This window comes from Hesperophylax consimilis, chromosome 13 (assembly GCF_061612785.1).
Source record: "Hesperophylax consimilis isolate HC1 chromosome 13, BYU_Hcon_1.0, whole genome shotgun sequence".
Classification (NCBI taxonomy): domain Eukaryota; kingdom Metazoa; phylum Arthropoda; class Insecta; order Trichoptera; family Limnephilidae; genus Hesperophylax; species Hesperophylax consimilis.
Window position 1 is genome coordinate 17,509,284 of NC_142848.1, and position 25,049 is coordinate 17,534,332.

General features: G+C 34.7%; 1 protein-coding gene across 1 annotated transcript; it reads left to right on the forward strand.

Moving 5' to 3' along the window:
* The first annotated feature begins 1,907 nt into the window (after nt 1–1,907).
* Nucleotides 1,908–24,252, forward strand: Gbeta5 (guanine nucleotide-binding protein subunit beta-5). The gene is made up of 10 exons (XM_089638834.1): nt 1,908–2,003; nt 4,745–4,897; nt 5,414–5,550; nt 7,589–7,707; nt 7,785–7,911; nt 12,030–12,173; nt 12,983–13,123; nt 13,204–13,300; nt 14,257–14,423; nt 14,930–24,252. Exons 2-10 carry the CDS (start codon nt 4,774–4,776, stop codon nt 14,939–14,941), a joined length of 1,068 nt encoding a protein of 355 aa, XP_089494960.1. The 5' UTR covers nt 1,908–2,003; nt 4,745–4,773; the 3' UTR covers nt 14,942–24,252.
* Nucleotides 24,253–25,049: the final 797 nt, after the last annotated feature.

A 25,049-nucleotide genomic window follows, 5' to 3' on the forward strand; every position in this document is an offset into this window, starting at 1 on the left:
CTCTATTATTGACAGAGCGTAGCGAAGTTCTGCTTTGACTCGATAATTTTGCATTACTTTCTGTCTATTAGATACGTTATGTGTTCGGTACCCGGTAAATCCTGTCAAGATGATAGTCGTATTTAATAAGTAGCTACCTATTAATTCCGACAGAGCGCATGAGCGTGGTGACTGTTGTGGTACAAGTGGGGGTCAGATCAATTGAGCGCCGTGATCACGCGGCTATCAGCTGTGATATTCAAAGACAAGAAATGATATTCCGCGGCAGTTCCCCAATTGATTTGACCTAGAGGTGAGTCTTGTGAGTACTTTTCGTCACTGGGTACAGTGAGTATAGGTACAAAAATACACTTACCCGATAAATTAACTTTGTGCTTGTTAAGCGCGAGACTGGTGACGTTGTTTATTATTTGCCAGTGACGCGTAAACCGAGAGTTTGAAGTTATAACAATGCGCTTCAAAATCGTCTTTTTATGATGTTTTAAACCAAATTCGAAGAACAAAGAGAACTGCACTAAAATAATAATACGAATTTACACAAAAAGTGTGTTGGTGTCTTCCAACTGTAGGTATTCTTTGAAGTTTCCGTCGTTGAGAGGTATGTTGTCATAAATGTGGATTAAAAATCTTTATCTTTTTCACGGAATGAAACGATCATTGAAGTAATCAGCTTTCAGAAGAATTAATAAATGAATCTCTTGTTACGTAATGGGCAGCCTTCAGGCCCTCTAACCCATTATCGAGTTATGTAACCTACATATATAGTGAGTACATGTGAGGTATTTGTTTATAATATTTCTTTAAAGTAAATAAATCACAGCTGTTCTGTTACCAGCTGTAAAGGGCGGGAAGGGGGGTAACGGGTGTTAGTTCTAGGATCGGCCGGTCGATTTCAAATTATCCAAAAGCAATAATAATGCAGTACGCACACTCAGGCGCAATTTTTCGTATGTGGCTGAAAAGTACATTTAAAAGTTGAAATTTCAAAAAGAGTTAATTTTCTTTTTTACTTGTACCATCATGTAGAATCACCTCCCGAAGTTACTGCACTTTCACTCCGGACACCCTGTATATAAGGTGGAACTACCAAAACACAGAAACGCAAATGCCAAAGCAACAGCTCTCACAATCCTGTCTCCATAAATAAGCCACTCACCATATTTCTATTCATTAATTAAAAATTATGTTACAATATCAAGTTAACTCGTATGTATTCTTTATTCTATGAGTTAACTGTATGTATGTAAAATTCTAGTATATTGTTTCCTCAAAAAATATAAAATCATCAAACATACACGTGAAATTTACAAAATCTAACAGTAAATCACACTTACAAAGAGTAATAAATAAATTTTGTAGTTAATACTTAAACTTTTTACTGATAGTTTAAATATAAAATAAATCAAATGCAACATTTTCACGTAATATAACTACGTGACTGTGAAAAAAATGAGAGATTGCAGAAACAAAATGTCAACCATTAAACAAACACGCGTAATTTATAATACCTAACAGTAAGTCAGTAATACATATTCACAAAAAGTTATAAATTGATATTGTAGTCTGTTTACTAATATTTTAAAAATAAAACTGAATATACATGTAACATTTTCACGTAATATAGTTATCTAAAACAGTGATAGGTGGCAGACATCAAATAATATCCACCATCTTAAAATGTACGAAAATCGGTTATACCAACTACCAGAACACGTGCCTTTTTTCATCCCGATTAGACAAACTGGATGAAAAAATGTGTCATGTAAATCAGCCATTTTTTAGAACCTTGAGACCTCCCAGTACAGACTATTTGGGTCTTTTTTAGCTCTTATGTCGGGTGAGCTTTACGAATTGGCAACACTTCAGTAATGACATCTATGGCTAATAACGTAATAATCACGAGTTTTGTCTGTGGTCGTGGTCCAAAAAATATCTGTCAAATGGTCGCGAATAGTATTGATTGAATGTTTTGGTTTTAATTTGTCATCAAAACCAATTTAAAGGTAATTTTTATATAAAATTATAGTTATTTTTATATACAAAATACTTAAATTTGCAAATGGGACTTTTGTATTCTTTGAAGTGGCCCTACTCGGAGTGGTGTACATTTATACATGACCATGTATTTATTTTCGATTACAATAAAATAATCTGTGACAGTTATTTAATTTTGCAATAAAGAAACGACTTATAACACAATGACTCACGTTTTAGGTGGCATTCATTATTTTTATTATTATGGAATTTAATATTACTTCAACTCTTCAGGTAATTTGGGAAATTTTCATAATATGCTAAAATGTGTATGTGAATAGGTTTCACAAAAAAGTTAACTACGTTCTTGAGTCTAAGACATCGTCATAGCTTGTCTTTCCACCTTCCATTCAATTATGAATCTTTTGTGCTTTCTTTATGTTACCAATCCCGATAATATGTTTGACTACCCACCATGAGATTGGGACTTGCTTCCGCGGGCTCGGCCGCCTTTATCAAATCTAAAACCTATAACGTTACAATTCATCTGGACTTGTTATTGTCTCACAAAATTAAGATAAATGTGGCATTCGTACATTGTATTCAAAAGTTGCATCGAATACTACCTCAAGGCCTACTAGAGTACTGGTACTAGATTTTGAGGTGTCAAGTGTCGTCAAGTCAGTGCCGCGCCATAATAGAGCAACAACAGTTTGCAAATGGCGGTGATTTTTGTTCCTGCTAATTTGTATGTTGTTTTACCGCAAGCATATAAATAAACATGATTAGACTATTTTAAACAGTGAAGCTTACTTAGCGACAGCAGTGACTTTGTGATTTGGCAGTTGCAGGCCCAGTCCTGTACTCTGGACGGCCTTGTATTTTCTCCAACGATGCATAAAATCTTTGGGCGGGAAACAATTGTATTATTTATAATAATCGATAATTGTATTATTTATAGTAATTTGCGTGTATTTACAAATGAAGTGATATTCCTCGACTTTTACTAGTGTTTGCCGAGAAATCAAAACACTTTCTCATTACACATTACGTTACAATGTCCATTCTGAGACTGGCGGCAGTATATCCGCAATAAAATAGTTTATTTCGTAGCAGATATTGAAATGTCCAATAGTAAACCCGAAATCAGATTTAAAAAATATTAGGATTGAATTAAAACTGGTAACTTCCCTGTCTACTTCAATTTAACATTTTGTATAAAATAAATAATTTATTTATTAATGGGACATGCCTTTTACTTATTTTATAATACACATAACATTTAAATGCTACCTTTGAGATGGTTTATTTTTTCAAGATCTTAGAAACTAATCGTTTCACGTCACGCCACGGTAGGCAGAAAGGGTGTACCGCCAAACAACTTGGTCTTGGCACACACTCCTTTCTTCATTAACATTCATACATCATTATTCTGACTTCATTTACATTATATGGCCCGACACAGCCATGTCTTCCTCGGGCATCCCCGAATTCTTCTACCATACACATTTGCATCATACATTCTCCGTACACTCTTTTCTTTGTTCAATCACTCTTTATGTCCAGACAATCTTAAGCGTCCCTTTCTTAATCACACTAATTACGCTTACATCAGCCTTGCATTCGAATCTCCGCATTTCACACACAATCACACATGGTGTTATCACACATACGCCTCAGGAATCTCATTTCTGCGGCATTAAGTCAACTTTCATCCTTTCAGCCTCACTGCCATACATCAGGGTTAGTACCAGCGTTCCACTGTGGACTGCTAGCTTAACTTTTTTTAACAATTTTTTGTAACCGCGTCCAGTCCTTCATTGATGTTTATTCCGTCATTCTTTCCTCCGTTTACCCTTCTTTCAATATCTTTATCAGCCTTTCCATTTCTCGTAAACATGCTTCCCAAGTACACAAACTCATCCACCTGCTCCAAGAATTCATCATTCGCAACTGTTTATGTTATAAATACTGTACACTGTTTATGGTACAATGTGGTAAATGTAGTTTTTGAAATTTTAATAGGTACACACTTAAAAGTTTGGGCGTGAGTTTAAAAATAATAAAAAAACCCGTTTTTTGGGCATTTTTTGAGACAGGCTCTGAGAGTGCAATGTGAGCATAAATTGCAATAATATTCCATTCAAATTGTCGATTGGTAAGATGGTTAAGAGATCCAAAGTTTGGGGTTCCACCAGGTGTGGTGGGTTCCACCAGGTGTTGTGGGTTCCACCAGGTGTTGTGGGTTCCACCAGGTGTTGTGGGTTCCACCAGGTGTTGTGGGTTCCGCCAGGTGTTGTGGGTTCCACCAGGTGTTGTGGGTTCCACCAGGTGTTGTGGGTTCCACCAAGTGTTGTGGGTTCCACCAGGTATTGCGGGTTCAATCCCCTGCTAGCCTCTCGCTAGTCTTCCTAAATTTTACACTTATTATGATGGTAGGAAGAGGAATTAAAATATGGTCAGGTCAGGTTATTCGTCAACTGGGAATGTTTGTCTTTCTTTTTTTAAAAAAGTAGCTAAGATACAGAAAAATGAAAGTAAAACATTTATTTTATTTTTGGAATAACTTAATGAGTAAAATCTCCAATTGTAATATTTAATTATTGAAGACCGTATTAGCGATTCTTAAACGAAAATTTGAAACAGAAAAATCAGAAAAAGATACGGTCCCATCTAGGACTTGAACCTAGGACCCTTGCCTTGCCTGGACACCGCTCAATATTTTTCTGTTATGAATTATTTTTCCATAATGTATTTTTATTTCTTACAGGAATACAACTTAATTCAATTAAAAATAAAATGGCTGCCGACACAGCAGTTATTATAAATAGTCCCGGAGATACGGTGGAATCTCTACTGAAAGAGGCAGAAGCTCTAAAAGTTAAACTCGAAGATGAAAGACTCAAATTAAACGATGTAACATGTGAGTATTCAATGAGATAATCCTATTCCCCACCGTAATGCTGTCTGTGCCTAGTTTTATGGTCCAAAGACTATAAATTACCATTAAAAAAAGAATAAACTGAAAAAGTCTTTAAAAAACAATCACCTCTTCCGCCTGATGAATTATCAAATTCAGTTCTACAGTAATTACAGGTTTCATATCTACAGTAAACTGTTTCAGTTCTACAGTCAGCTGCTTCAGTTGTTCAGTCAGCTGTTTCAGTTCTACAGTAGCAACAGGTTTCATATCTAGAGTAAGCAGTTTCAGTTCTATGGTAAGAGCTGTACACAGGTTTCAGTTCTAAAGAAAGAGCTGTATCAGGTTTCAGTTCTACAGTAAGAACTGTTTTAGTTGTAAGTCCCACAGTAAGCTGTTTCAGTTCTACAGTAAGCTGTCTCAGTTCTACGGTATTTCTGCACTAAGCTATTTCAGTTGTAGTTAAAAGTAAGCTGTTAATTGGAAAATGTGTGGCAGTAATGCATGTAATATTTACAGTGGCAACGGTAGCGGAACGACTGGAAGTTATAAATTACATGAACATTAAGCCCAGGCGAGTGTTAAAAGGTCATCAAGCTAAAGTCCTGTGTTCCGATTGGTCACCGGACAAGAGGCATATGGTGTCATCTTCTCAGGTGATTTTTGTTATATTTAGACATTGTTTATGTGTACACGTTTATTAAAATATAAAACTTTGTTCCTGTGACTATTCGTAAAGTAATATGTTTCCTATCTTGTGCGGAAATTTGAATTAAATAAATACATCCAGGTACATATTTATAAATGTAAGTTTTTATTTTGTAAATATTAAAAATTTACAATTTTCGTGACTTTCTTAACTACCACACTAGGTTTATGCCCGTATTATGACAGTGATTCGTAGGTACTTGCAAATACGCATTACTTTTGTGAATTAAGTTCTGTAACAGAAATATTATAAAGGGTATGGATGGAATGCCATATTACCCTGTCTTGGTACACATTCCTTACATCATCCACATTCATATACATATTGCTCCATAATATCCATGTTTTTCTGGGATTTCTCTTACTTCTTCCACTATTATATTATAATCTCCTGACACTCCTTTATATCGTTAGTTATTGGCTTACTTCAGCATTGCATTCTTTTGGATCTTCTCATTAATGATTTTACACATACAATATGTACATTCATACTCTACTACATTCAGTCTACTTTTGAGTATCCTCTGCCAGTTCGATCCCTCTCAAACATCAGGGTTGACATTACAACTTCATTTTATTGTTTTATCAATATCTTTATCAGTCTTGCCGTCTCTCGGGAACATACTTCCCAAGTACACAGACTTAATCACTTGCTCCTAAGATTTCATTGCTGGCAACCCAGGCGTTTATTATTTTATTTTTACTTGTACATTTTAACATACTAGCTGATGTGTACCCGACGTTGCTCGACTTTTCTCTACTTTATATAAATATAAACCTTTCGGAAGAAAATATCTAAATGATAGTGAAACCCTATCAAAATCCGTTGTGCAGTTTAGAAGACTTAATTGCACAGACCAACAGACGCGGATAGGGACTTTATTTTATACTATTTAGAGATTTGTTATGTTATCCTTCTCACTAGGCAATGACTGAGATGGATAATGATAATTCAGGGTATAACAATTGATTCATAAATATATCATTGAAGAAGAAGATAATATCGGGTTTTCCAATAAGAGGTGTTATTTTGATATTCAATCGTAAAAGATCAATGGTTTCGTTGCTTGTGTGGCACGTAGCGCCGTCTTGTTGAAAGTAAACGTTGTCCAGATCAATACCATCCAATTCCAGCCATAAAAAATCATTAATCATCTCTCGATAGCGCAATCCAGTCACCGTAACTGTTGCTCCAGCCTCATTTTCGAAAAAGTAAGGTCCAATGACTCCGCCGGCCCATAAACCGCACCAAAGAGTCACACGTTGAGGATAGAGAGGCTTTTCAACAATAACTCAATGGGTTTTCCGAGCCCCAGATGCGACAATTTTGCTTGTTGACGAAGCCACCGAGGTGGAAATGGGCCTCATCACTCAAGATGATTTGCATTTGATTCACTCAAGTGAATTTTAATAATTTCAATGCGTTGTTGAAGTATGTATCGTTCCATTTTTATTAATGGCGTAGTTTCTACTTGTCAAAGGTCAAAAAATGACATTTGACAAGTAGAAACTACGCCATAACATGTACCGAAATAGCGGGCTATTCAAAATAACACCTCTTATTGGAAAACCCTGTACTTATTAGTTTCATGTTTTATACAAAACATGAAACAGAACAAGACAAAGAAAAATAAAAAGGTAATGATCACAACTGGGTATCGAACCCAAAATCTCTCGTCTTACCGGAACATCACCACAACCAACTCGGCCATAGGGACCTAATTATTTTATGTAACTTTTGTCGATCTCATATTTCAAATTCAGAACTAACAATATTCTCTTCAACTAATTTGTCCTGGTACGACAGAGATTCTGGGTTCGATTCCCAGTTGTGACCGTTTTTTTGTGTCTTATTATTCTGTTTCATGGTTCGTTTTGATTTATTAGTATTATCTTCATATTCAATGATATATTACATTGATGGGTACAATTAAAAGTTATTCCAATAAAATTGAATGATTCATAATGTTTATAATATTTATTCAGGATGGTAAAATGATAATATGGGACGCCTTCACAACTAATAAGGAGCATGCGGTCACCATGCCCACCACCTGGGTGATGGCTTGTGCATACGCTCCCTCGGGGAATCTGGTGGCTTGTGGGTGAGTTTAGTGATCCTATGTACATTGTACAGACGAGGCTCTATTTATATTTGTCTTTTATTAATGTTATTTTCCAGGGGTCTTGACAATAAGGTGACGGTCTACCCGCTGTCTTTAGAGGAAGATGTTTCAGCCAAGAAGCGCACAGTCGGCACACACACCAGCTACATGTCTTGCTGCACTTTTCCTAACTCCGACCAACAGGTTTGTGTTCCCTAACTAATCGAGCGTGAGACTCTCATAAGATTCAATAGATACCAAAGACTGATGGGGCAGACCGAGGAAGATGTGGATTAAATTTTTGGAAGAGGATAGGTGAATAATAATAATAATAATAATGTTTATTTCAGCTGGACAGAGCGGTGTGTGCAATGCTCTGCCTGCCATAAAAGTTTACATTTAAGTTAATACATAAAAATAAAATGAATAAAGAAATAAATAAAAATAAAAATAATAAATAAAAAATCAATACATTGATGTGCACATTAGGTCTTTATGGTGGCTTCAGTGAAATTCTCCATCTCCGGTGTAGAGGCGCTCCCTGCCACTGGGCAACGGCCTGGACAAGAGTGTTGTCCGATCTCTGGTAGCGCTGCCTCGTCCCGGCTATTCTGTGGCGCATCAAAGCAGCGAACCCATGCACCCTTCCTTCGGTGAACATCCGTGAGGCGCTGCATCGCCAGGGGAGGCCAAATAGGGCTCTGTATGCGTGGTTGTACTGTACTCGGAGTGTGTTCATGACGCCTTGTGTGTATGTCGTCCATAGCTCGCTAGTGTAGAAGCTCATACAATATGTTTGGAAAAGTTGCTTCTTCACCGGAGGACTGCATTTGTTGAATCTCCTGGCAAGCATGTTAGCTCGCACACTCAGTACTCTTCTTTGACGTTCTATGTCTTTTTTATCATTTAGGTCATCGGTGATGACATGCCCCAAATATTTGATTTCGCTGCAAATTGTCAGGTTGGCCCCGTCGAGACGTATGGGTGGAATGACAGCGGGACCAGTATTTGCTTTAAATATCAGCAGGGATGACTTTTTAGCATTGTACATCAGCCCGTGACTATCAACGTAAGCTTCGCATATTGCCAGAAGTTTTCTCATTGCTCTTATCGATGGAGCTAGTATGACCATGTCGTCTGCATAGCTAATATTGTTCATACATACCCCGGCAATATGGCATCCGATTCTTGTTGTATTCAGTGTTTTACTAAGTTCATCCATATATACGTTGAAAAGCACTGGGGACATTGAGCCTCCTTGTCTAACGCCGCACTTTAATTTGGCTGCTTCTGATAGGCTTTCATTCCATCTGACAAAGTTTTCCTGTTGGTTGTACCATGTTCTCAATATATTGACAATTTGTGGTGGAACTTGTCGTTCGGTCAGTTTTTTCCACAACGCATTATGACAAACCCTGTCAAAGGCTTTGCTTAAGTCTAGGAAGCATGCGTACACCGTTGTTTTTCTGGCTTTATAGTATTCGATTGTTTGTTTCATGCTATATATGGCCGTATCAGTAGAGCATCCAGCTTTGAAGCCCATTTGAGAATCCTCTGTATTGAGCTTGTCTTCCGTTAAATTTAAGATGACCTTTTCGAAGATTCTTGCAATTATTGTGGCAAGAGATATGGGTCTGTAATTAACAGATGATGTCAAGTTCAACTGGCGGCTTTTTGGGATCGGTATTATGATTGTTTTGGACAGCTCTTTCGGAATGTGTCCGAGGCCGATCATGGCAGTGAAGAGAGAGGCAAGCAGTATTGTTAAATACTCCCCCGCATGCTTTACATGTTCTATCACTAGTCCATCGTGACCTGCAGATTTACCTCCTGCCATGTTACTTATTGCTCGCTGGATCATCTCAGGTAATATGACGATGGACGGCTGTTGTTCTGGTTGATGCATTGTTGTCTCAATCTCTTTAACCATTATTTGCGGTTGATCTGGTGCGGAGCAGAATGTATTTCTGAAAACTTCAGCAATATCTTTATTTACAGATTTTCCATCAATCTGGCTCGGTGCGGTGTATTTCGCTTTCAATACGGCATTGGTTTTATTCCAGAAAGATGAAAAATTCTTGCATTCAAAGCTGTTCGCTATTTTGTCCATTTTGTTCTGCTCAAAGCTTCTTTGACAATTCTTATATTTTTTCTTAAAAAGCAATCTGGTTTCTTTTCTAGCTTCCATGATGGGACCTTCAGTAGGTCGTCCATTCTGCAGCCAATTTATGTGTGCATTTCTAGACGCTTCATAATATAAGGCAACCTGCTCATTCCAACCCGCTGTAGCCTTCCATTTTCTCCCATTTTTTGGCCTTTTCCCTATGTTAAACGCAGATATAGCTGAGTTACTCAATGCTTGTACAATGTTTTTGTATAGGTGGTCGATTTGGGCTACATTCATCGTGGTGCTGTCATAAGTTTCTGTGTTGGTTCCATAAATTATCTGAAGTTGACCTATTGCAAATTGGGCATACCTGGAGTAGGACTGCACTTCTACATGACTTTTGGGCCGCCATCTACACGGATCCTCTACTTTTGTGTGACTTGCGGTATATGTGGGTAACCCATTAGTTCTTAGAGTGGTGTGCATTGGTCTATGATCAGACCAGTCGGACTTGTAGTCAATATACATATTTTCTATTGTATTGAGTACTGCCTGAGTCACTAGACAGTGGTCGAGCCACTTCGTGGTATTATGTGCATCGCTTACGTATGTGTAGGAGTCGAGCGGGAGTATGTCAACGTCCGCAATTTGTAGGTTATATTCGGAGCAGAATGATTTAAGCTCACGTCCAAATGGCGAATTCATGTCGGCATTAAAGTCTCCCAGAATAATACAATTAGGGTTGTCTCTTTCCTCAATTATCGTGTGCATTTTTGATAGACAGGATAAATATTCCGGTAAATTATCAGTGTTGTCCACTGGCATGTATACACTCATGACAAGTAATGTTCCAGTGTTGAGTGTGATATCAATCGCTATTATCCTGGGAGTTTCACAGTCGATTGTCACTGCCTTGAATGATTTCCTCCATAGTATAGCTAGTCCGCCATATGGTCGTCCTCGTAGTGGGCCATTAGAGACATCTACCGCTGAGGTACCATAGCTCATGAATTCAGGGTGAATTTCGCTAAGAAAATCTAAATCAGTTGGTATAAGCCATGTCTCTTGTAATAGAATGATATCGTTTGTAATACACAGATCAGAAATAAATTTTTCTACTCTTTTTACAGATCGGCAATTGATCGAAGTGATGTTTAACTTATTCATTTTGTTTTGTTCCTTTCGTGGTTCGCTCGATAGCTTCTCTGTATCTTCTGAATACGATGCCTTGGGGCCAGAAATCGTGATTCATCACAGTTTTAATGTCGCTTTGCTGGATCATGATTTTAAATGTCCTGAATGGAGTTTCTTTGAAAGGTTTTAGGATTTCAACATTAATTACTTTTAAACCTTTATTTTCGCAAAATAATTTTACATCTTCTGTGTTTGTTTCAAGTGCGAAACGAGATACATATAACCCTATTGAAAGGTTTGCTATTTTTAAATTTCCTTCATTACTTCCTGTTCCACGATTATTTAAGAATCGCTTCTTGCGATGTTTATTCATAACAACAGTAAAACCATTGTTTACGTTTGACGCGTTTGACAGTGATCTGCTTCGGGCTGCTTCGGTTTTTTCCGGCTCTCTTCGGGCTTTCTCACTAACACTAGCATAAGTACGAGCATTTCGTTTAGATTTGCCGTCGTGAGCGGCTGTAGGCTGCGGCCATATTTGCGTATTCTCGTGATTTGCATTGTTTTCGTTTGAAATGTCAAGAGAGTTTATAGAAGGACTCACAATTTTTGGTTGTGCATTAGAATTTGAGCGTTCATGTGTAATATGGCTGACGGTTTCTTTGATTTGACTAAGTTCCTGCTTCAAAGCAATCATATCTAATATTGTTGCCTTTGCGGCAATTTCGGTTTTCAGTAATATTAAATCTTTAAGAAGTCTTGTAACGTCGACGTGGTCAAAAGTAACTGGTGGTAACTTGTTGAGATCACGGGCGACAAACGTAGGAAGTTGGTCTGGATCGGTTTCCTTCATGATCTTTATGATATCTTGCAATGTTTTCGTTATTTTATTTTTTTTGAAGGATGGGACTGGAGTGAGTGGAGAGAGGACTGGAGACAAATGATGAGAGACCCCAGCCGTTGCAGAGCATTTGTGGATCAGGCAAAATCCCGCCCTGGGAAGCAGCTCTGTAGTGAAGATGAATTAATTAAAGGGTCTATTCTAGTAGTCTACTTCTGATAATAACGAGTTTGATTTCAGATCTTGACTGGCAGTGGAGACTCGACGTGTGCCCTATGGGACGTGGAGTCCGGCCAGCTGCTGCAGAGTTTCCACGCTCATGCGGCGGATGTGATGGCGTTAGATCTCGCTCCGTCGGAAACTGGCAATACATTTGTTTCTGGGGTAATCGAAATAATAAATCTTTCCAGTTTGCCTCAAATATTTATACCGGAATGCCAATAATAAAATCCTAAAAATAGCCAAAATGAATAATTCATATTTCGTGCCGCTATCGTAACAATTGGTTTAACTTTAAAAATTATTTTCCTTTTTTTTATTATATATGAATGAGATAAAAGTGAAGTTTTCAGATGACAGTTGACAGATTGACAGTTTTCTTACAAATTCCCCAAACAAAACAAATGTGTTTTCGAAATATCGAGTTTTGTCAATTCTTCTATGATTTTTATTGTTGATATTGTTGATACATTATTTTACAATATTTCATATTCTAATTCATTATTTTATTCAAATTTGAATAATTTGAAGATAATAATTAATAATAATAATAATTTAAATAATTTGAAGACTGTTGAATGATTGGAGTAAAACATTAAGTAAAAATGTGGTTAGCGTTTTTGAGGAAATTTTTCACGTTTGATATTAAAATGTTAATATTTAGAAATAGTAATGTTTATTTTAAATGCATACACCGGAATGATAATTTTATCTAGTTTCTAAAACAGTATTTTTTATTACGGAAAATTAAAAAATAAGATGTATACAGCGCATTTGAAATACGCAGAAAACATTGCAAACTGAACAAAAGTGATGAAAGTACTGAAGGGTTAATAATATAAACATTTAAAAAGCCGTGTAAATGAATAATAAAAAAATATACATATTTTGACATATTTACAAAGTTTACATAGTATCTTAAGATGAAATGCATGTTGCATTTAAATACATGTTGAATGTTGTGTATTTTTCAGAGCTGCGACAAGATGGTGCTAATCTGGGACATGAGGACTGGGCAGGTTGTTCAGTCTTTCGAGGGTCACCAGTCTGACGTCAACAGCGTGAAGTTCCACCCCAGTGGCGATGCCGTTGCCACTGGGTCCGATGACAGCACCGTGAGTAGCTCAAAGCTCAGCCTTAGTTCTTGTAGGGATATTGCACTTTATATAATTAAATAAATTCAATATGTTTCCAGTGCCGGCTGTTTGATCTAAGGGCTGACAAAGAGGTTGCAGAGTACAGCAAGGAAAGTATTATATTTGGAGTGAACTCAGTTGACTTCTCTGTAAGTGGTAAGTACCTTTTTAATATTAACTTCATTTATTCATGGTTGACCCCTTCAGGTAACTGTAAAAACTTTTGAATACTTTGTATAATTGATGCATGATTTTTCTTAAATAGATAGAAAGCAAATTAAATAATAATGGATAGTAGGTATATAGAAATAGGTCAAGAACACGAATGAATATATAGACTATGAATATATAGACTAGAAATTAAAGATGAGGGGTAAAATCAACTGTTGAAGAACGAAGGGGGTAAAGCTGACTGTGATTCGTCAATAAATCAATCTGACAGTATATAGGCATCTCGCATTATAATAATACCATTTAGTTCTTAAAAGTAAAATCTGCTTTTGAATGAATAGAAATTTTTACATGGAAGCGCAAATTACTCGCCACGTTATGAACAAATTTGCGAAGTCCAAATTCGGCAAAATAAATTTCTTCTATTTTCAGAGTCGAATATTTCTTTTATGTATTTAGTTAAGACACTTTTATAAATGTTCATAATTTACTTCCCAGCAACCAACCAGCTTTGTGTTCAGACGTATCTCATTGTGATAGTATATGTTTCTACAACTGATCTATATTATACGATGTGAATATGCTTAAAATAAAGTAAAATAATGCTTATATTATATGGAATGTAATACGACAATTGGGTTTATTCTCTTTTTCACATCTATTTTGTGGTTGCTTGTGGTAAGTTTTCATACCACAAGCAACCATTTTGCCGTGTTATTTCGTAAAATGCCTCGACCATAGCTCGACGCTAGTTCGAACAAGAATGATGACGTCACATTCTCAAGATTCACGGGAAGCCATACGCGAGCCCAGCCAGCTCCAATGGAACAGGTATGGGGAGTGGGGAATAATACGCTTTTAATCACTTAGGGCAGGTCTACTAATATTCATATGTCTATGGTCAAGAAGTATTGCCCTAATGCTACGTTGTGATGTTTCAGGGCGCCTCCTGTTTGCGGGCTACAACGACTACACCGTGAACGTGTGGGACACTCTGAAGTGCGCGCGTGTGTGTCTGCTGTACGGGCACGAGAATCGCGTGTCGTGTCTGCAAGTGTCGCCGGACGGCACGGCGCTGTCCACCGGCAGTTGGGACTACACTTTGAGGGTAAGCGTCTACCTTCCCCGTGGCTGTGTATCAATCATTCTGCATACGAAAAGAAGATTGTGACTAGTCAAAATGTGTATTCTCAACAGTTGTCCACTGTCCGAAGCCAGTGGGATTACGGCATCCTCAATTGGGGTACCTATGACCTATGATGCGTGGCTAAAGAAAGTAGGAAAGAAGGGAGATGGGGAAGTAGAAGGTATCAGGCTATTCAGATCTGGTCACCTACCGCCACTAAAGTCGTTTCAAATGGTGGCCTTCAACCAGAGCGATAATGAGAGTATCACTCTGGAACCTGTTGAAAATATACTACATAATGTAATTTTATATTATTTTAGATACATTAATTGTGAAATATCACAAATTAAATAAAAATTATTTGCGCACGGCGGGATTCAAACCCGCAACCTCTGTATTCGTAGTCGAGAATCTCAACCACCTGACCACGGAGGCCATGAAATTTTGTCCATGTTTGTTTATATTAAATATTGTGTTTTCTTTTTCAGGTCTGGGCATAATAAATTCAGAAAGAATTTAAGAAGACTTTTACTTAAATTGGATATTCTGTTAAGTATTATCATTGATCTGACGTAACTGTTATTTGTCTAGTCATTGAACAAATTCAACCAAAATTTATGTAATGTATTCTCCACGATTTTATTTGAATCGGGGCGGCATATTGAACAACGTCTGTAATAGTTTTAGTAAACTTACCGCAAATGAGTTACCATTTTTAGAGATTATAAAAGAAAGCGTCCTTTATTTTGATAATTATTGAGTATTACGTATTACGATCGGGTCAGAACAACTTTACAAACGTTAGCCACTTTATTCCATAATTTTAATCATACTATAACCGACAAAGTGTTCGGCGAAATTGGTTAGTGCCCAAATAAAAAAATATACAAAATTAGCCTTATCCCAGTTCTGTCACCTGGAGTTATCATTTCTTATTTTGGAATGTTTCACAGAAATTCAATTGTAACAGTGTCATCAAATGGCTAATCAGCGCCATTTTGTTTTTTAAACATTTGAAAGATCCCCGTTAAACATCAATCCTTAGTTTTTTTCAGCTTTTTAATGATCAGCAGAAAATTACAACCGTCATGTTGTTCTGCTTGTCAGCTGATCACAATTTGGTAGAAAGCTGAGACGAGCCTAGATCGGCGCCTAGATCGACCTTTCAAATATAAAAAAAACAAAATGGCACCGATATTCCAGTTGATGACAATGTAACATTTGAATTTGTATGAAACGCAACCGTAGTTTGTATAATTATTGATTCATTATTGTAATGGCTGCGTGTTTGGGTGACAGATTGCGCTCAGTATAATGTTTACTTTTTCTTTTGACAGGTTATGATAGTTTAATAATTTATGGAGGAAGTTTGTTTTAAAAAGCGAATGTAAAAATGAATATCGGTAGTCACAACGTATTCAGTGGCGGTTATATTAATAATATGTGTCATAAAGTTAGAGGATTTCGGTCCCGGTAATCTCAATGTTAGTATTAAATGTATTATCTTCTTGCATAGAAAATGAAGTTAGTGATATGGGTGCCATCAGTCTCAATAATCCCTAGTATCTGTATGGTATCTGGTGTGACTGCCCACTAGTTTGTGATTTTAGGTTAGCAAAGATTTGGCTTCGGTATACCGGACTGCATATGTCGCTACTGCATATTGTTATGTTATGTACTTAATACCAAATAAGTAATGTGTACACTTGGAGGAGACATGGGGGCATTCAAACGTTGTTGTGATAAATTTCATCAGGTTCACATTCTTTACCGCTGACCCCTGATTTTACGTCCTACTTAACAAGGGGTGGCGGAATAATAGTCAATGTACTGTAACTAACCCAAAGTATTATCTCGTATAACATGTAATGAAAAGAGACATTTGTTAAACATTCACATTCTTTCAGAGTCCTATCCTCTCACTCTCTCGTGCCGGGGCTTTCATACTATATGTCATTTGAGCGGCCGTTTAATACCTGCCTGACTACTATAAAACGGTATAAAAATACGTTTTTTAATGAATTCAATGCATTTATATGCATGTATGCAGCAATTTATTATGTAAAAGTAATTTAATCTCGATCTAGATTTACAAAATGTTTTGAAATAACACGCCTCCATAGGACATCTCTTGGGTTGATTTCATATTTTTTGTATAACTTCTATTGTTGTGACTTGTCTTTTTGGTATCATTATTTTTCTTCTCGGAAATTTAAATCTCTCCAAAAAATGAACTTTTCGAAAGATATGCACCCATAACTGAGTCAACATAAAATACATGTTTGCTGGTGAAAAGATTAACCAATGCAAGTGTGCTGTTGACATTTTGTGCCCAAAGTAAGCTAAGTTTGTCCTTACTTCTGCTGAAATTGCTATAGCATTTTCAATATCAAAACTCTTTCTTCAACATATAATTCATACAGCACAGTGTTCATGATCAAATTTTCACACCCATAGTTTAAAAGTGAATGTAAAATGGGCGGGGGTATTTTCTACTGTATTTAATAATTATGAATAACCGTTTGCAGAGGAAGTTGTTTGAGATAATTTTTTTGTACATTATTGCAATTTATCAGCTCACAATGTAAACATTCTCAGAATGGACTAAATTCTATACATTTCATTTTCAGTTCCTCATGTCTTCGGTATGGTTTTGATATAATAAGCGAATGAGTTTTTATAACTTTAGACATACATTGTAAAAATATTATATTTATTTACAAACAGATTATATTTTCAAAGTCATGATTGCGATTTTTTAATGAATCAAACTTTTGACATTACCAACCTGTTGTTTCTTTGGAATTATTTTTATATACAAGTATATTACATAATATTACGTTATGTAAGTATGTAAGCTATTGTATTTAAATAATACAATGCTAAATACAACAACCAACCTTGTTTAAATTTTACAAAGCGCAGTGAAATTATTTTAGTCACTTATGAAAAATTTTTCCTCATGGAATGAAACAATCATTATTATAGGTCGCGCAAACAGAGTAAAGTCTAACACGGTACTCACACAAATGCATTGCTTGCATACAGTATATTTTAAACTTGTTATTCAACTTCAGAAAAGAAAATTTCAGTGAAAATAATAAATATTAAATTTTTTTAAATGATAAAAAGAACTGTAAATGATCGTGTATACTTGTGTTGATGTTCCTTTGTCGCCAATAGCAATAAGCAGGTATGACAAGCAGTGGCGGTTTGCAGCAATTCTCAATGGGGGTTTACTTAAAGTTTAGTGAGCAAAAATAACTTAATTTAACTCCTCAGGTCTCTGCCTGCCATATTTCTGCTTTGCAATAAAATCCAAATAAATGCAATATTTCTGAATGTATCCGAAAACTAAAAAAACTGATTCATAAATAAATAATAAAAAACACACATTTTATTAGACAAATTTATTACAGATGTTACTTTCACCTCACTTTTTTTGTCATTTCATATAAAAATAATTATTAAAAAATTGCATTCGGGACCTTTGGTTTCATAAAGGTGCATATTTTGATTTTTCTGCGGTTATCTTCTATATTTGAATATAAAGCGTGGTGTTTTCTCTTTCTAATGCCGTTTAGATCATATTTCTTACCACGATAGTAAGGGAGATACAACAATTTCTATGAGACCATTTGAGCTGTTCCCAAAAGCAAAAAAATAAGTTTTAAGCGTTAAAAATCTGTTCACATAAAAATCTATTCAATTTTTACTAAATTTGCTAATGCCTCAAAAATATTTGTAAAAATGTAGAAATCAATATTTTTCTTCAACAATATTTGTTTACAAAACAAGAACAATGCAAAAAAATTTTGGGCATCCGATAATAATTTTTAATTTTGTTTCGCTTTCATCCGAGGCGCACACAAATATGACATTATTCCAAAGTGATATCTGGTGAATTTTATAAAAGTTTGGATACCACAAGCACAATGTACAGTAAATGCAAGTAGAAGGCGCGCCTCGAAACAAATACTAATATTTGGTTATGGAGATTTACTAGACAGAATATTGTTTAAATGAAATATTCCATAGTAATTATCTGACGTGCATTCTTGATTCCACTTCTATGAATGGATTTTCACACAGGCGGATTTTTTAGTAAAGAGTTTAGGTGATGCGCTATTCAAAATGTAGTAATATTATAATTCATGTTTGTCTTTGCTACTGTTTGGGAGTTCACTTCACATATGCTGCTTAGAGAAAACCGCCGCTGGTCTGAAGTGTATACATATGCACCAATACACACAATCATAACTACGTGTTATTTGCCTCAACTCTAATTGCGTTACCTATAAAAACATTGGCCCTGTTCAGGCAAAAGTCACCAACCTCAAAGATTTTCGATATCTCCAAATTAGAGTAATCGTTTGTGGATGTAAAAAACAATGTATTTAAAAAAAGTTTGTTTGATCCACCTTTGGCCTCCTGCTCAGATAAGTAAGTGTGTGTGGCTTTTTTCTGAACATTATTTCTCCATTTCCAAAAGTTTATTTTGTGACATATCAAATGTACGTTTTTAAGGTTGGTGAATTGTGACTGCTACAATCCTAAGGCGCTTCTATTTATGACTATTCAACATCGTCACTGCGCTTGCATAACTCATTCAAACGTTGTTTGTTGACACATTTGAATACAAATCAAGGAATCCGGCCCAATATCGGCTATGTGCATAAGTTTAACGGTTATCGCACATAACTCATTCAGACGTTGTTTTTTGATGTATATGAATTGAAAACTGGGTTGGAATAGAAAGTTTTGTTGCTTCTTCTGTAAAATTTGGTAAAACTCACTCGGTCTTGCAAGAGCAACGACGATTCTCTCTTATAATGTTTACCAAATGACCGGAAAAAAAAGCTTCTTAAGTGGGTTTTACTGTATATAATATCAAATATAATATGTACTGCAAGAAACCAATTGTTGTATTAATTAGTTTCAGGAAAACTTAGAAATCTATCAATTGATTGTATATTTGCATATTAATATTGTTAGTTGCAGTTAGTTTACCAAACGAAAGTAGCGGCCATAATTGAAGCTTTGACTTTTTTACTATAAATTTCTAGTAATCTCAATGATAATTCAGGCCAAGTTACATAATCTAATTTTATTTAAATTTAGTTGTTTAAAGCGTTTAACTAGTGTAGTTATATTTGTACTTATCTTATGTAAAATAAAAGATTTAAACCCTCCACGAGACCAAAGGTTATGATAAGTGTTTATGCTTCATTTTTGAGTTTTCTATGCTAACCGGTTACCAATAATACATAATACATAAATATATATATATAATAGAAACTGCCAGGAAATGGCCTTCAAATACATCCATAATAAAAACTTGTTATATGGGAAAACTTTATATATATGCGGGATAAACGAAGACATTTTAAAATATAAAAATTTTAAGGGACTGATAAAACAAATCTTCTTAAGAAGAACGGCTGTGACGCCTTTTTCATACAAAACTTAATTTTGGATTTGAGTCCAAAATACTCAACCAAACTGAACATTTTTTTTAGATAAAAATGTTTAGCAAATATCTAGTATTTGTGTTTTTATGATTTTAGAGGCAACTTTGGCAATTATTTGCTAGTTAATTAATGATTATTAATTATAAAAAAAAATATTTTGCTCTACTTTGTAAATATGATGAAATATAAAATTTAAAAAAATAAATTGGATTAAAAAACGGTCTACGATCCAGAAGAAGTATGTCGGATGTGCAAATATGTAGTTTTGGTTTAGAGCTGTTTCATTTCTACCTTTTTACTGTTTTTGATAATATATTTATTATAATTTTTATAAATAGGGGAATGGTATCTATCAAACAAGACTGTATTTCTTGATCTCAAAAACAGTAAAAATTCAGAAACAAAACGTTAATCAGCTCTATTGCAAAACTACAAATTTGAACATCTGAGATTGTTTTTCGGGACCGTCGATTTTAAATGGCTTAAATTCAAATTGTAAACAACCGTTTTTCGTTGTGTCATGTAAAAATTAAAATTTCAACCGTAAAAAGCTTTTATTTTTTACAATGTTTTATTTATATTTCATTATTTCACAGTAGTTTTGGCAAGGTTTTTTTTATAATTACTAGTTTTCTCCCAAAAAATTGCCAAAGTTGTTTTTAAATGGAAATGGAAATCGGTAAAAAATAGAATCTTTAACGATCTATATTTTGTAATTAAAAACACGAATAAATAAATTAGCTCACATCCTTAATAGATATTTACTATACATTTTTTTAAATTATTCAGTTTGTTTGGGTATTTTGGCGCAAATCCGCGCGTCGTTCAGCTGCGCATCCGTTCCTCTTAAGCATAAAAACTTGCTGTATAATCAATTTGTACTGTTTAAGATTCCATGTTTGTAAAAATACCTGCTTGGACAGAAAGTGAAGAAATTTAATCCCTCAGGCCTCTGGCATATTGACTGTTATCTTTCTTAAAGACTGTCAGAAGGTCAGAGAATTAGTGTGTATTTCCGCTTTGCAATAAAATCCAAATCAATGAAATATTTCTGAATGTATCCGAAACAACTGTTTTTGAAAGGTGATGAAATATTCTTTTAAATTTTATTATTAGAAATAAAAATAAAAATAAGTGGTTCACCTTACATTTGTATTATATTGTCAGTCTATGAACACTGAACTAAAATTACTGATAACAAAAAAAAAATACAAATTTTATTAGAAAAATGTATTATAAACTTTACTGTCACCTCCCTTTTTGTCATTTCAAATAATAAAAAATTTCAGAACTTTTTCTGAAAATTGCGGTTGGATCCTTTAGTTTTATTGAAGGGTACATTTTAATTCTTCCGTGGTTCCTTTCTATCGCCATTTTCCATTTTACCGTGACAGTAACAGTAAGAGAGATTTCTATGAGGCCATATGAGCTGTTCCCAAAAGCGAACAAATTGACTCTATGGTTAATAGCTTATTATATAAATTAGCCTGAGGGGTTAATAAAATGGAACTAAGATTGTTCAATACTATGACAACAACAATTTTAGAACAAACTAGAGTAATTTCAGAAGTAAGGTTATGATTGGCCTCCGTTTATTCTACACTTTCTTGACATTCTATACATTGTGGATTGTTGTAATGAGATTAAATTGAAAAGTCCATACTTTGTTTTAAACATTAAATTTATCTATGTTAATACTGCCAACCGGTTTTGGATGAACCTGATCATAGATGATTTAGTGGTTGAAGAAAAATTATGTTTAATTTTTGGGTTAAAATGTAATTTAAATATTTCCCACTAGCTCTAATATTACTATTGTTGATATGCTGCTCTATTTTCTGTTGCAAATAATGTGTTGAGGCAATATTATAAATAATTGTAATAATTTGTTAATTTTATTGAATTTTTATCACTATGCTAGAATCCCAAATTTGTTGATAATATGAATGTGCATTTGCATTGACTTTTGTAAAAGTTCGGTCAGACCAATGCCGCCTGTATTAAAGGCCCGAACACTGGCAACCAAATTGAGAAAAAATAATTCACGGTACCTACTTTACAGCAATATGAAACAATTGTTTTGATAATTTTCTGTCACAATTCGTACTCATAATTTTATACACTTAATTCTGTTTTTACACAAAAGATATGTTTCACGTTATAAATACTGCATAAAAAAACTTTACTTAAAACCACTTCAGGATGCCCATTATTGTTTATTCCTGTACTATTATTGGGTATTGTATGCATGTGGTGAGAGGAATCTAGGATTCTAATAAAAACAGATACTCCGCCATCATTCCGCCAGAATTCTCAACCTTTTTGAGGTTGGGAGCTTTTACCCTAGTTTTCGTAGGGATCGACTTCTAACGAGAATCCTACAAGAGTATTTGCCATAACTTTTTTTTAGTTCTTCCAAACTTTTGATCATTAAACCACTTTATTAGCAGGTTAGCATTTTTCACTAAATATCTAAAGAACAATGTATAATTATGTTGATATTTAGCCCAAGAGGTATGTTTAAAGTGTTCCAAATAGTTTTTCGTAGCATCTACAGATTTCTAAAAAATTCCAGAGCGAGTTTTGCAAGTCCAAGACTCAGATAAGAACGAATCTAGCAAAACAAATTTGTCCTACGATAAGGATATCATTTTTTTCATCCGTGGTTGTGAATTAGAAATCTGGAAATATTGTTCAATTGGATTGGCCGCCATTGACCGGTAGATCGCGATTTGTACTTAATGTTTTCTATTAGAAAACAGAGGAGATGAGGTGAAACAAGACGTAAATCTGTATGTAATTTTATGCAAATTCGAACGGTTGTTTACAATTTGGAACAAGATGCGAGTGGATCTGCCTGGGGGCATTGGTTGGACAGGAAACGTAAGGAGTTCTTGCAGTAGCCAAGTTCATGTTAAGAAGGTTCTAGTTCTACGGAAGCACTGTACTTTTAGTATATCTATTGTTATTTCTATTACGAAGTCTTGCACAAGTATTTTTCATAAAATTTTCCAGACTTCTATGGAATTACTTTTAATTGTTATGTTTAAATTTGTAGTTTTCTAAATGTGTTGTAATTAATCGCAAAATAATATCACTGCTAACAAACGCAATGCATTGATATTGTCATACATGCATTTGTGGAGACCGTAGATAATAGAAATAGGGAGATATAAGTTGGCATGGAAGCATGTCAACTTTTGCTAGCTGCAACCAAACTGCGCGGATTATCAAAATGGCGGAGCCAATGAAACGCGTTTGATGTTAGTAGAAACAAAAGCGGCATTGCTGTGCGTAGATAGGTGATGATGTTAGTGGTACTTTTGTGTAAAATGGTTCATGACCCATCTCCCTGGTTTCTATTATCTATTGTGGAGACGTTGCGTCTTTGTATAACTAGATTTAAGAGAGTAAATAATGGTTATAATATTTGTGTATTTCATAACTTTAATTATTATTTTTATTTGACTGTTTACTTAATATTATTATGTTAAAACAGTTTGTAAGGCTGATGTTTTAATTAAGCCCAAAAAATGATTTGTATTGTATTTGTTTGTATTAGTAACAATCATTTCAATCAAAGTTCAAAATATTATATTGTTTATCAATCAACAAAATATATTGTCAGCTTCCTTTTTGGTCCGGTTTCAGAAATTACAAATACAAAATAAGGATTCAATGGCGAACATTAAAATAAAACATGAAAAATATTAACATCCAAAATACATTTTTTTAATTGTTTTTTGTTATCGGGACTGAAAAATGTTTTATCAATCAGTTGATCAAAATATTAAACAAATTGTTCTCATTCTACTACAAAAAATTACTTGATACAAATAAAACTTGGCGAGTTATTGTCTTCAATTCAAGAAAGTTAAGTACAAACAATTTTAGCTCCAAAAAAATTATGACTTAGCTGGAAGCATTCTACTTGGTACATATAGCTATTGCAGCGAGAGTTAACATGAAGGCAGATGCATTGCTTGCATACTGCACATTTCTAACTTATTTGATTTCAAATTGGATCAGTTTAAACACCTCCCTTTTTTCTAAAATAATGTTTCTCAGTGACATTTCGCCACTGTCGGAAGTGTATAATATATGTACTAGTACACACATTCCAAAATATGTGTTATTGGGGTCAATTCTAATAAAAATTATTTAAACATTTATTTTATATTGCTTTTGGTTTAACTTTATTTAAGATAAACATACAGTATTTCTTGGCAAAAAAGTTTTATTAAACTTTTGTTTTAATTTTTAAGTTAATGCCAAATAATTTTTTACTATGACAAGTTTTTTGTCCCTTCCCCGCTCTGTATTCTTCACAAATATATTGATAGTCTTAAAATATATTTTTATTTTTATTTTCTTTCCCCAAAACATTAAAATAAGTCTTTCTTAAAAATAATAAGCCAATTAAATTGGTGCAGTTTTGCCGAGTTGTTCCGAAGCACCCTGCAGGGAGAAGATTGCCCTGATGATAGCCGACCTTCAATAGAAGAAGATGGTCCTACGATTCTGCAACGTATGGGTACATAGATCAAGAAGTTGTGAGTATTGCGTATTTTACCAGGCATGTATTTAATGTTTTTTTACCTGTACAAACTCTCTTGTTCTCCTGGTACACTTTTAGAGTTAATATTGAAGTTCCGTGAAAGTCCTATTCAATTTCTGTTACTATACAAGTACTGTGAAACAGCCGGCCCACGGTGAAATAATAACAGAACTCTCACAGTATTTGAATTTTATCTTTGAAATTTGATGAAATGCAAATTCTGTGAAAGTTCTCGTCCTAAGTGTTCTTAAATTATTCGACATGAACTGTTGTTTGTGCATTAGTGATCTGCAGTCGTTCTCGTGAATGATGACAAATTATTAGCATTATCGATAAATTCTATATGGGGCCTTTCAAGTATTATGTAAGCACTATAGGGGGGTAGGGGGTCTTTGCTTTGCTTATTTTTGATGACATAGGGGGGTGGGGGGGTCGAGATAGTGATTAAGTCAGCACTGCTCAGCAGTAGTTTTTTTTTTTTTTTTACATATTGGCAACCCACACATTGTCTATGTTTGAAAACCGAATACATATTCGGGGATTCCCACAAATAATTAATATGTTTAGGTACTCGCTTAA